The 13,754-nt window shown below is 40.0% G+C and overlaps 2 protein-coding genes across 5 annotated transcripts in view; both read left to right on the forward strand.

Annotated features, from left to right (window-relative positions):
• The first annotated feature begins 353 nt into the window (after positions 1-353).
• LOC139936156 (uncharacterized) lies at positions 354-3,944 on the forward strand. 3 transcript variants are annotated; one of them, XM_071930907.1, is made up of 4 exons: positions 354-506; positions 826-912; positions 1,218-1,355; positions 1,462-3,619. In XM_071930907.1, exons 1-4 carry the CDS (start codon positions 489-491, stop codon positions 3,307-3,309), a joined length of 2,091 nt encoding a protein of 696 aa, XP_071787008.1. In that variant the 5' UTR covers positions 354-488; the 3' UTR covers positions 3,310-3,619. The 3 variants fall into 3 exon arrangements, with proteins under 3 accessions (XP_071787008.1, XP_071787009.1, XP_071787010.1); XM_071930908.1 differs by lacking the exon at positions 826-912; XM_071930909.1 differs by lacking the exon at positions 354-506 and having other exon boundaries at positions 827-912; positions 1,218-1,327; positions 1,462-3,944.
• Positions 3,945-4,752: 808 nt separating this feature from the next.
• The window catches only part of LOC139935740 (sister chromatid cohesion protein PDS5 homolog A-B-like), a 40,624-nt gene continuing 31,622 nt past the window's right edge, over positions 4,753-13,754 (forward strand). For both annotated transcript variants that reach the window (XM_071930296.1, XM_071930297.1), the window contains exons 1-4: positions 4,753-4,909; positions 6,745-6,872; positions 7,123-7,320; positions 13,097-13,281. In XM_071930296.1, the coding sequence (XP_071786397.1) occupies positions 6,759-6,872; positions 7,123-7,320; positions 13,097-13,281 (497 nt within the window). In that variant the 5' untranslated portion in view covers positions 4,753-4,909; positions 6,745-6,758. The remainder of the gene's footprint in view (positions 4,910-6,744; positions 6,873-7,122; positions 7,321-13,096; positions 13,282-13,754) is intronic.

Consider the following 13,754-nt stretch of genomic DNA (forward strand, 5'->3'; position numbering starts at 1 on the left):
TTTTCAGTATCACCATAGTGGTTTGCATTGTGACATCACACTTTACTAAGCAACTACGACTGATTTGCAGTTGCGACCACTTTTAGCTCTTTGTGAAATCGACCCCTGTAGCCGCAACCTTCGAGGTAAAACGATGACGAAACAGTCAAAACGCACAGATTTGCACGCGCGGCGTTCAGGTTGGCCAATGGGCGGCCGCCTGTTTTACCTCTACGTGAGGGCGCCCTAATGACATGACATCATCAAGTTCAACGTCCTGCGTTTGGTTAATGCGTCACAATAAATGAGAACAAAGCTGAGCGCGCGTGATAGCGGGCGTCTTTGCATTGCTGTTTTGTTTTTCATCAAAGCGCAGCTAAGTAACTACACAGATTTTGTTCTGCTTCAGTTTAGTGAGTATCGTTTTGCGACTTTCTTACAGCGAATTCTGATCGAGCGAACTTCCCAACGAGGTATTATCTACGTTTGAAGAAACAAACTTGATAAATATGGACAATGCAACATTGGTGAGATATGTTTTTATTTAATTTATTGTTTTTTAATTTAAAATCAATGTGGCATGCAAACAATATTTTTGGTTCAAACAGTAGGCTAGGCCCTACTATGATTATGAAATTATGTGAATGTACACACAACCTTTCGCTTTTGTATGTTTTTAATGCGTAACCCTTCATCGTAAATTAAGTTTTCGGTTTCCTGAGTCTGGTGGAATGCATTTTATAGTAGACCTTATTACACAAAGTAGTATTTTTGTACAATTTCGTTTAACTTTTGTGTTTTGTTTTTACGGGAACGATCGATTGCATTGTCTTAATTGAATTGCAGACATTGAACCACAGGCACATTGCCGCTTGGATACGAGGACATGTTCCATCAGCACATTCATCTCCCGTGTCTCACACTAAAGTGAAGGTATAGAAACTCTTGCATACGTTTTTTCTAAGTTTAGTTGTTCACAAAAAGTTTTATGAAACAGTAGTGTTTTCCCACATTAAATCAATAACTTTGAAAATATCGCACAGACAAATTAAATTGTACAAACAACAAATTTGTAACTTAATCATCGTATACTCGCATGCTTTCATATATTTTTTTATAATTTTATTCATTTTTCCAGCTTGAACAGAAAAGGGCTGACGTTGAAATTGTTGTGGACTATTTTACACTAAACTAACTGCAACTTGCCATTTTCTTTTCTCTATTTATGTCTTTAATAGGTGTTGTCGAAAACCCAGGTCACTGTCCCCAAGGATCATGTACATGATCGACCCCTTGATGGGAAATGGACCGAAAATGGTCCCAAGCCCAGACGTCATTCTGGGAAAAGGTATTGCATCAAAAGAAATACAAAGCTGGTGAGGGTTGTTGTGTTATGTTGCTTCTGTTTAATCAAATGTTGTTACTTGCCTATTAAAAAAATACGCTCATGTAATATCTCCTGTCTTTGATCCCATTTCACAGACTGCTGATGAAACTTCCCATATCACCAGCCACACCCAAGGAGGGAAAGACAATGACGAAGACGCCGCTCCTTCATCTTGCATTTGCTCACCGTTGAAAATGCATATCCGCAGATGGAGAAAGCGTAGACAGTCAAAGGTTGTCCCTCTCTCCAAAAACCTTTCAGACAACAACATGATGAGGGTACATGGAGGAGTGGCTACACCAGTTACACCGATGAAACCAGATACCAACCCGTTTTGTCTGGGTGATGTCCAGAAAATTCAAACACCAGAAGTGGCAATAAATGCCTCAAAACTGATGATTCCAAACCTGTTGGGATTGGTTACCACGGAAATTGACACTTTTGGACAGGAATCCCATCCAAGCAAGATAGAAGTGCTGTCGAATGAGGGAACAAGAGGACAGATCTTTCCAAGCATTCTTGAAACTTCAACTGCCAAGGATCTCCCACTACAGAAACACAAACCCATCTTCAAAGTGGCACCAGCTCTCTCAGATTATCAGCAGGCGAAGACAACCAAGATGTCTCCAAATGAAGATCATCTCGTCAGTGATGTATCCAGAGAAAGCATATGTTCTCTTCGGCCTAAGACTTCCCGTGGCACCAAACAAGATCTTGACCTGGTAATCAAGACTGATGACATAATCAAAATTCAAGATTCGATGTTCAATGTCTGGACCAGAGAAGAAAATAAACAGGAACACATTGATTCTGATGATGAGAATCTAGTTGTCCCGGGACTGGAGATAACCGGTAATGTCTTGAGTGGTGATGAGCTAAACTTAGATACAAATACAGATGAAAGTGATGGTGAGAATAATAATGAGCTGGCCGATCTCAAAAGCAGTGATGACGAGTACGACAGTTGGGTACAAATAGAGGAAGCAGTTGCTGCCTCAAGGATGTCTTCGAGAATGAACGTTGAAAAACAAAGGGATGAAGTATCCCAAGACCAAGGAGAAAGGGGAAATGATGTTGTCCCAGGAGAGATTCAGTATGAGCTGAAACAACGAGAGCAATGGCAACTTGCCGCCATTGGCGAATGGTCAGTCATCTGTCAAGATGATGATGAAGTGAACGATGATTACAGTCAGAGCTACCTGATGAAAGACGAGTTCCAAAAAGAGCAAGAAATTCGTGAAGACTGGAGACCCATCCTAGATCGTCATCAATCTCTCAGCATCATACAGGACCTTCGAACAATGCAAACCCTCTCAAAATGTACCATCAGTCAAAGCGAAAGGGCGATGCGCCAATTCGCTCGTATATGCCGAGGTCCGGTGCCCTTTTCCCACTCCGGTCAAACCAAGACCGAAGCCATCGCAAGTCTTTCCAGAAAGGTACAACGACAGACCAAGCGAATCTCCGAGGAGATATCCAACACTTTTATGGAGTTCTACCACATATTCGAGGAGATAGATGACTTGAGAGAAAAGCAGGATCGAGTAGAAGACTTCTTCCAGAAAGATCTCGTAAAGAGAGATTCCGAAAAACAGAGGGCGTCTGCACCTCCTCCAAGAAGTGCAACCCCAAGGAGGTCTTCTAGTCGGCTTCAGCAATGGGAGCTTGACATTAACCTGATGGACACATACTCCGAGGGCAGGGTGAGGTCATCAAGTCTCATCACAATTATGCCAACCATTGGCGAGAACGATATTTATACCGTACCCGAGAGGAGCAGCCAACTCTCACGGTCACAGTGTCAAGAAATTGACTACGACTCGGACGACTTTCCTGAATATAATGGAATGGATTACGTAAGCCCGGTTGAAGGTGATGACGTCACGCCAGTTGACGATACCGACAACAAAGATAATGACGTCACATTCCATAAAATAAACTGAAGACTCTGTGAATAGATAAACGAAGAGATGATCATGGTGAATTAATGGGATATCTGCAATCCACTGATGATTAAATAATATTAATAATAAGAATAACAATAATAAAAAACAGTAGGGCAATATGAATAGGCATTCCTCAAAGCGCTTAAAGGAACACATTGCCTTGGATCGGTCGAGTTGGTCTTTGAAAAGCGTTTGTAACCGTTTTTTATAAAATGCATATGGGTAGAAAGATGTAAAAGTAGAATACAATGATCCACACAAACATGCCTCAAAATTGCGTGGTTTTCTTTTTACCTCGTCGACTAACACGTCGGCCATTTATGGGGGTTAAAATTTTGACTCCCATAAATGGCCGACCGTGTTAGTTCGCACAGTAGAAGGAAAACCACGCAATTTCGAGGCAAACTTGTGTGGATCATTGTATTCTACTTTTAAAACATCTTGCCAACCATATGCAGTATATAAAAAACGGTTACAAACGCTTTTGTTTTGACCAACTCGTCCGATCCAAGGCAACGTGTTCCTTTAACAGAACAATGAAAAGCATTACTAGAAAATCAAAAACGTATAATTTTATATTCCCCAATTAAAGTCCAAAACAACTTTAAAACAAAATTAGGCCAGACCAGCTGTTACCTTAATGAAACCTTTTGTATACAATTGTTTTGTTTGTTTACAAATCATGAATAATAAATAAAAAAATATTGATTCGCAAAACTAATGATAATTGCTTGAATCTGCCTAGGTTTTTTGTAGTTTAAACTATTGATTACCAGAAATGAAGAACGTTAACCAGTTCAAATCCTTCTCTCGGCCAGCATCTCGGGGGGGGGGGGGGGGGGGGGGGCTGGGTAATCGTGCAACCATCCCCACCCCCCTCCCCCCCCCCCCCCCCCGCAGATTCAACCCATCCCTACATTTCATTCACAGGCTATTTCCAACTTTCCAAAAATATGCGCATTTCTTTAAATCTTGAAACCAAAATTATCATTGGAACCCCCCCCCCCCCTGTTCAAATAACTTTGGAGGTCCCTGATGGGCCAGCCTACCCTTGAGAAAAAAAAACTGCCGTCCGTGTACGTGTAGACGACCGTTTATTCACGGACGATACTGCACTGAAATTACATTGTGGTGCAGCATCCGCCCCAACGAACCTAGCGCCCTCAGTTGATAAATGCACTTGCCGACGTAAGATGTAACGAGGAATTTGATTGGCTAATAAAAATGAGTTTGTTGGTTATTTTAATTGAACAAATAATCATTATATGCTCAAATTTTATCCAAGTTAAATATTTTTTTAACAAATATTTATGAGATTAACGTTTCTATAATTTATGGAGGTAAATACTTTTTTTAGGGGGTGAATGGCTTAAAAAGCTGTTTTAAAATGTTGAATCATTTAGCCAATGGGAGTTGTCGTTAGTAATAAACGTGCTGAGTATCACTGTTGGCGCCATTGTTTTTTCGAAAAAGGGTAACAATTTTGGTATTGCTCTACTAGCAAAACAACTCAAATCCCCATCTTTTGTCGGCAGCAATTATAAAGTGTACGTCTTGTGAAGAATTCTTTGTCCAATTCTTTCAAGAGCAGTCAAAGGTATATTCTTATTTATATGTGTTTTTAGTTAAAGTGCATTTTTAATTTTGACGGCTTGTTTGGCCAAAAAAAGTGTCCACACGACGACGACGAACGTAGCGAAGCAGGCAAATTTGGCCGACCGGGCGGATGTCGTCCGTGAACGCTCGCTGCTTGTGGTTGGGTTGGTCGACTACGACTGCCGGTGGGTGTCCACCTCTACCTCCACCTCTACCTCAAGCCAGCTAGCTGGTCGGACACTCGCACTCGGTCGTTCCATGAAAGGAACTACCCATGCTACCTCTCCAGTGTACCACTATCAAGGCCAGTACCAGGAACGCACCACTTTTTCACTCATTTTTAGTTTAAAAAAAAAAAAGGGATATATCAATCAGGTAAATTAGATACTATATAAGTATATTACTTTATTTCGAATGAAAAAGTGGTGGCGCCATACAGGAACTTTTCCGTTTATTTAGCCTATAATAAATAATCATATAATATTTAATTGATATGAAAAAAAGTAGCCGGGGCCTGGACCACGCTGGATAACTTTCCGTATGACGGCACCACTTTTTAAATAATTTTTGCAAAAAGGAAGGAGTCTCATTAAGGTAAATTAGACTGCTTATACTTTATTATTTCATATCGAATGAAAAAGTAGTTGCGATAACGTAACCCTCCTCCCGACAGCCACCAGGCCGAAGGGTTACAAGATCGGTTCGAGCGGCAACGGTTAATCTGGTCTATTTGCGATAACGTAACCCTCCTCCCGACGGCTGCCAGGACGGAGGGTTACGAGATTGTTTCGAGCGGCAACGGTTAATCTGGTCTATTTGCGATAACGTAACCCTCCTCCCGACGGCTGCCAGGATGGAGGGTTACGAGATTGTTTCGAGCAGCAATGGTCAGACTGTTAATCTGGTCCAACATGTACAATTTTGTCAGCTAGTCACCAGATATGCCCCATTTTTACCACTTTCAAAAACCATGACACAAATTTTGAGGGTACGAACTCAATCAGAAATGTCTAATGCAGCCTGCCATAATACTCAAAACACCATTGAGGAAATATTTCGAAGAAAAATTGACAAAATCTTACCAGAACCGGAGCGAAATTCACAGGTTTTGAGTATTATGGCAGGCTGCATTAGACATTGCGGATTAAGTGCGTACCCTCAGAATTTGTGCCATGATTTTTGAAAGTGGTAAAAATGGGGCAAATCTGGTGACTAGCTGTCAAAATTGTACGTGTTGGACCACAACGTGTTGCGGCTCGAAGCAATCTCGTTACCCTCCGGCCTGGCGGCCATCGGGAGGAGGGTTACGTTATCGCAGCTAAATCTGGTCCAACACGTACAAATTTGACAGCTAGTCACCAGATTTGCCCCATTTTTTACCACTTTCAAAAATCATGACACAAATTCTAAGGGCACAAACTAAATCCTCATTGTCTAATGAACACTCAAAACACCATTGAGAAAATATTTTTGAAGAAAAGGACAAAAACTTACCAGATCCCGGAGCGAATTCCCAGGTTTACATTTTGAACCTGTCGCATCGCTTTGCAAACGCATTATTTTGTTGTTGGGCTAAACCATTCTGTGAAAGGGGTGTTACAATGTTGCAGTGCTGCAGTGCGTGCACGCCATTATGAGTGAACCGTTTCCGTTTCATTGCTTGTTGAGGTTCGAGTTAAAATTATACTATAAAATACAAATGCAGATCTGTACAGGCAGTTTGTGTAAACATGTCAGCAGGTCAATAGACCTATATCTAGCCTTATTTTGAGCCCATGAATTATGTCCTAAGTTGAAAAATCTAAAAGCTATTATTTTCTTCATTTATTTTTTCAGTTGGATGAGTCAAGATGTCAAAGAGCAGAGGGCACCAGAGACTGGTGGTGTCCCCCATTGTGTACCCACAAGGATCTAAAGATATCACCCAAGACCTCCCTAGAGATGAGCTTGTTAGAAGACTCAAGGTAGGAATAAATAGTATGTGTTTGCCTCCAGGGCTCAAAGTTAACTTTCTACCTCAGACCCGATATTCAGCTGAGTTGTTTCTCATTTGGATGTCTCTTTTGGATTCTTGTCTCGTACAAAAAAGTGTGGTCCTTAAAAAAAGGTTGAGCTACAACCTCTGTGCGGTCTTGTGGATTTTACAACACATTTGAGCCCCCTGTTACATAGTACATCTCTGGATGGTCATGATGGTGCTTTTATTGTACTCAGGTGCTTGCTCGTTCCTTCCAAGACATGGAACAGGAGGAAGAGGCCACCCAGTATGAGCCCCTAGCTCTCTATCTCATCAGTAACTTCTTCTTCAAGCATGCCAGCAAGGATGTCCGACTGCTGGTGGCATGCTGCATTGCTGATATCTTCCGTGTCTTTGCCCCAGAAGCACCATATCGAACTGCTGAACAATTGAGGGTAAGCTATAGGGTTCTACAAGTATCTCTGTTCAACAACTGGGCCTTTAGATCGATTCGTTTTAGCCCGTTCGTGCAAGTGCCTTGCTATGCGGTCATTACTGGGTCGCGGTAGTGCAAGATTTCTGTACACGAAAACATTGCTAAACATTTTAACTGTTTATGTGAATTAGGTGTCTTTCTCATCAATTTACACAATTTCCCTGACAGAAGTCCTTCTGATTTGAGGTGTGCGATCGCACCCACACGCCATCGCACGCCTAAATAAAATCTTTCCGAGGAGTGCGAATAATCACACGCCTGAATCCCTGAAAACGCATCCCTCCCTTGGCATTAAGTTTTGTCGTAATTATACTGCATAATTTGTACAGTAACATAACGTCAACAAATTAATTTTTGTAAAATTGTTATATATGCATACTAAATGTCCGGTTGTATGTTTACACTTTTACGGTTGAGAATGGTTGAGATAAACATCGGAAAAATTCACTAGAAATTCCCGCAAAACACAGACCTACTACTCCACGATGTCACTCAGCGATACAACGCATGCAGCAGTCACATGGTTTCCAATAAAGGCTCGTAGTCTTTTTACTTTGCATTCTATAATAAAGGCAAATAACATTGAACGCTAGCTTCAGAACCATGCAAAAGAATGATAGTAAACGCCCTGTACTGGCAAAATATCACAGTGCATCACGCGATACCGCCTTGACCAAAGACTGCACTTGTCTGCGCATGCTTGGGCAAATGGGTTTTTTCCCCGAAATGCAATAGCCACCAACGCTAGGGTGCACGCTTAAATCGTACAACAGCATAGTCTTCGCTGGTATGCACGCATTAGCCGCCGACAGCATGGTCTGCGAATCCTGTAAATATATTCCTCGGAAATGTAAGCTTTTTTACGAAAACAACACAATGTGTAAAATTGTTTAAATTAAGTAAACAATTAATTATTATATAAGTGGTTAATCACTCTCGATATTTTGATTAGTTGCAAATAATTTTGTGAAAATTATTTTACTTTAACTAATTCATTTGTTAAATACATTAGTTTATCAAATACAAAATAATTTCAGCTTCTCGATCAATTAATTCTTAAATCAAATGGACAACGGATGGGAAATAGACATTGTTAAATGATAAGTTTAATTTCTTCAATAAGGACTGTTCAGAAATTACCTCTTCATTTAATTTTGTTTAGTCTTTAAGCAAAAATCTGTATCAGGAGTATCACAGCAAGGCCTGGGCGAATTATTCGAATATCCGGTTAATGGCGAATTAAAGGTTTTCCTATCCGTAACCCGATGCCTTTTTTTTCTTAACCGGATATCTGCATAGGGCGCGAATACCTATTTACAAACCGGATAATTCTGTAATTACAAACGAGTAACGGGATATTCTTTAATATCCGAATATCCGCGGATGTCGGGCGACAACTGATATGAATGTTTTCTCTGCATCCTTATGAAACTTCTATTATGACAGCATAATACAGCATATATTAAGAGCCCCTGCCTGTAAGAATGTACCAAATTAGGGGGGGGTGTGATTCATGGGTTCGCAGATCTTCTTCCAAAAAATTAGAGTGATACACCATCATACCAAACGAACAAATCCAAAATTTTAGTTTGCTGACGCTTTCGGTTTTGGAGTTACCAGTTATCAAAGTTTGGGCCAAAAAGCCCTCAAGAAACGAATAGTACATTCCCTGTAAACACAAAAACGTGCGCCAAGGTCATCCCAGAAAAAGTAAAACATTTTTTGAAACCTCCAGTTGGGCTTATAACAAAAGTAAAAAAAAAAATTTGGGATCTCGTTGGCGCGTCATGTTACGCGCACCTGAACCTTTGACGAACAGTGCCCTCGTGCCATTTTCAACGCCTCATAACTCAACGCGCCTATAGGATCCCATGAATTGAACAAGTTCAAATGAAAGAGCTTGCATCCCTAAAACAAATTTAAGTGCAAAGTGAGTGGGATCTCGTTGGCGCAGAGAGATAATAGAGGTCAAAGTTCAAATTTTACCAATATATTGCGTTTTCGCACCTCCGTAACTTCGCGCGCCAACAACAAAACATTTTTTTTATGGCAACTGGGTATTGGAACAGTTTTCTTCTAATGATAAATGAAAAAAGAATCTTGGGATCTCTGCAACTTGCATGTCGAAAGATTTTTTGAAAATTTTCTAAAGTATTGTCATTCCACACATTTTGGCCTAAATTGGCACAACATTCACTTTTTTCATCACTGTAAGTATCTGTGCCAACAAGATCCCATCAATGTTTTCTTGTATTTGGTTAAGTTGAGTGTTCCTAAACAGATTTCAGTTGAAAAATAATTGGGATCATGTTGGCCCACCAATATAACAAAGGTCAAAGGTCATATGAAACTACACTACTGCCTATTTCGGGCGATTTTGCGTCGTCTAGAAATCCACGCGCCAATATGATCCCATTAAGTTGTCTGCGTTTTATGATTATATAGATTCTCAGCAACACATAAAAAGCAAAAACCAAATGGGATTTGAGTGGCGCTAACAAATATTACAGATCAAAAGTTCACAATACATGCCTATACACATTGTACTTATGCATTGCTGTGGCAACCGAAAGTGAGAAATATCCCCCAATTTCAAAATGTTGGCAAACCATGAAGGGGATAGGTCTCCAAAACGAATTTTGGTCAAGAGATACACTGGACTTGTTTTTACAAATGGTGTTAGTTTAATGTTGGTTGGTAACTGTTGCCAAGGTCAAAGGTTACAAAGAATATGGGTGTTTTTTATATTTTCTGTCAAGAGCCAACTTCGGAGCCTTTTCAAGATTTTATTTAACGAACAAGGGCTCTTTCCTTTATGTTGGGGAAAACCACTTATTTTATCTAGGCACATGTGATTGTCCCAAATTAATTATAGAGCCCTTGTTCATTTGATAAAACGATGACATGGCTTTGAAGTTGGCTCTCCACAGAAAATATTGGTGTTTTGTAATACATTTTCTGTCAAGAACCAACTTCGAAGCCCTGTCAACATTTTATCAAATAAGGAAGGGCTCTATAATTAATTTGGGACAACCATATGTGCCTAGATATTATAAGTGGCTGTCCCAAACTGAAATGATAGAGCCCTTGTTCTTTAAATAAAATCTTGAAAAGGCTCTGAAGTTGGCTCTTGACAGAAATATAAAAAACACCCATATTCTTTGTAACCTTTGACCTTGGCAACAGTTACCAACCAACATTAAACTAACACCATTTGTAAAAACAAGTCCAGTCTATATCTTGACCAAAATTCATTTTGAAGACCTATCCCCTTCATGGTTTGCCAACATTTTGAAATTGGGGGATATTTCTCACTTTCGGTTGCCACAGCAATGCATAAGTACAATGTGTATAGGCATGTATTGTGAACTTTTGATCTGTAATATTTGTTAGCGCCACTCAAATCCCATTTGGTTTTTGCTTTTTATGTGTTGCTGAGAATCTATATAATCATAAAACACAGACAACTTAATGGGATCATATTGGCGCGTGGATTTCTAGACGACGCAAAATCGCCCGAAATAGGCAGTAGTGTAGTTTCATATGACCTTTGACCTTTGTTATATTGGTGGGCCAACATGATCCCAATTATTTTTCAATTGAAATCTGTTTAGGAACACTCAACTTAACCAAATACAAGAAAACATTGATGGGATCTTGTTGGCATAGATACTTACAGTGATGAAAAAAGTGAATGTTGTGCCAATTTAGGCCAAAATGTGTGGAATGACAATACTTTAGAAAATGTTCAAAAAATCTTTCGACATGCAAGTTGCAGAGATCCCAAAATTCTTTTTTCATTTGTCATTAGATGAAAACTGTTCCAATACCCAGTTGCCATAAAAACAATTTTTTGTTGTTGGCGCGCGAAGTTACGGAGGTGCGAAAACGCAATATATTGGTAAAATTTGAACTTTGACCTCTATTATCTCTCTGCGCCAACGAGATCCCACGCACTTTGCACTTAAATTTGTTTTAGGGATGCAAGCTCTTTCATTTGAACTTGTTTAATTCATGGGATCTTATAGGCGCGCTGAGTTATGAGGCGTTGAAAATGGCACGAGGGCACTGTTCGTCAAAGGTTCAGGTGCGCGTAACATGACGCGCCAACGAGATCCCAATTTTTTTTTTTTACTTTTGTTATGAGCCCAACTGGAGGTTTCAAAAAATGTTTCACTTTTGTTGGGATGACCTTGGCGCACATTTTTGTGTTTACAGGGAATGTACTATTCGTTTCTCGAGGGCTTTTAGGCCCAAACTTTGATAACTGGTAACTCCAAAACCGAAAGCGTCAGCAAACTAAAATTTTGGATTTATTCGTTTGGTATGATGATGTATCACTCTAATTTTTTAGAAGAAGATCTGAGAACCCATGAATCACCACTTGGTACACTCTTACAGGCAGGGACTCTTAAGTATTTAACTATGCTCAGCTCCGTGAAGAGTTAAAGCAATGACATTTCTGATGTAATTTGTTCAAAGATTACAAAAGTTTTCCTTCATGTAGAGTCAATCACGATCAAAAGAAGAAGCAAATCGCCATCTTTAAATTAGATCCGGTCATTTTTATGAATGAACCAAGTGACACTGTCTAAAACTACTATCAATCCGCCCGTATGATCTCATTCACAAACAAACAGCGCCCTAGTTGGCCAGCTGTATCCGAATAACAAAATTTCACTATTCGCCCAGCACTAATCACAGCAAAGGGCCCAACAATATTTTGTGGACAAACTTGTACTGCATTATTCGTATTAGACCAAATTAAAAAAAAAACCAGTTGATCGTCCCCCCCCCCCCCCATCCTTTAAAAAAAAAATTAAAATCCTTTCAAAAGGACTGGCCTAGGACGTTTACATACCTGAATCTAACGTGATGCTCTCGAAAATGTGTAACCGTCTGTTTCATAAAACAATATTAGTGAATGCCTAGCTGGCCTAGCAGGTGTAATAATCCGACCCTGTTGACACGGGTCCGCATGTAACAAATAGGGGAAATAGATATTTTAAACTAAGTTTGTGATGGATTCAAACTGAAGAGTTGGTAGCCTGTTTGATTTGAAATACTTAGCTGCCATCTTGGAAAAAAAAAAAAATAAATAACAAGGCCCTCATCCTTCTCCTTTTTTAAAAATCCGGATGATCAACTGGTTTTTTATTTATTTGGTTTACTTTAAAATCATTTCAGATTAATTTAATGGGTCCAAGAAATGTCTCTGAAATGACCTTAGATTGCACCAGAGAGCATCTAGGACGTACAATTTTCCCGGGGTCTAAAGAGGGCCCCAGACCCCACGCCGCAATGGCGTCGCGCTACTCTCTCACATTTTCTGATTTCTGAAAATCACACCCCTCGGGAAAATTCAGGGGTGCTTTTTTCCACATGCCTGTGATTTTCAAATTAGAAGAACTGGTAGAGAGAGTGATTCGCATAAAAAGTTCAAACAAAAATGATTTTTCTATGTCTTTGTGTACAAACCTTTGTGCTGCCATGACCCACTCGGCAGTATGCAGAACTTGCTTGATGGCTTGGTCTATATCTATTTCAGGATTTGTCGCTTCAATTTCAGATTTTCTTGAATGAGGCCAAACTTGCCATCACATACATGTAGATGAGAAAACTTGGTTTACCACCACACCTTCAGATACGTCAGCCAATCCCAGGGCCTTTGGTTCAGCCGCTGAGCGATTACAACCATTCACTACTTGAGCTTCATTTTGTTCTGTTCCTTACAGATAATATTCCAGTTTCTTAACAAGCAGCTGTGGGGTCTGGAGAATGTGGATGGCCCTTCCTGGAAGCGTTACTTCTACCTCCTAGAGAATCTGGCCATGGTGAAGTCCTATAACATCTGCATGGAGCTGGAGGATTGCAATGAAATCTTTGTGGAACTTTTCAATGTCTTCTTCAGCATCGCAAAGTGAGTAGATGAGAACCCTTGAGATTCTTATCTTTTTTTGTGATCTTTAAAAAAAAAACGTGATGGGTAAGTTTTACTTGTCACTGGGGAAGTCAAAATTGCAAACCTCCTTCATGTTTTTAATAACTATATGAGGATTTTTCCTGATTTTAGGATTTAATTGTGGGGTGAACAAAGAAAAGAGCAGGATTCAAATCTTCAGCTCTGGGCTTATGTGACGGTGCTCTACCAGATGAGCTATATAGCCTTCCCTTTTTCCTTAATACTTCTTTTGGGAAGAGCCTCATATTGAGGTATTTGTGCCAATTTGGGTAAGAAGCCATTTTCAATGAAAAATCAAAACCCGTATGTGTGTACACAGGACCTCAGATTTGAATGCTCTTTGAGATACATTTGGACTGACAATGGCATCCAACAATCACTTCACCAAAGTAAACTGATGCAACGTTCTCCCCTAACACAACTCTGTTAGG

The sequence above is a fragment of the Asterias amurensis genome, chromosome 4 (genome assembly GCF_032118995.1).
Source record: "Asterias amurensis chromosome 4, ASM3211899v1".
Taxonomy (NCBI): Eukaryota; Metazoa; Echinodermata; class Asteroidea; order Forcipulatida; family Asteriidae; genus Asterias; species Asterias amurensis.

Bases quoted from the DNA above. Each gene is read 5' to 3' on its own strand.
- LOC139936156 (XM_071930907.1), top strand. The intron at 913-1,217 runs GTATAGAAACTC...TGTCTTTAATAG, and splicing joins TGTCTCACACTAAAGTGAAG to GTGTTGTCGAAAACCCAGGT. The intron at 1,356-1,461 runs GTGAGGGTTGTT...CCCATTTCACAG, and splicing joins TCAAAAGAAATACAAAGCTG to ACTGCTGATGAAACTTCCCA.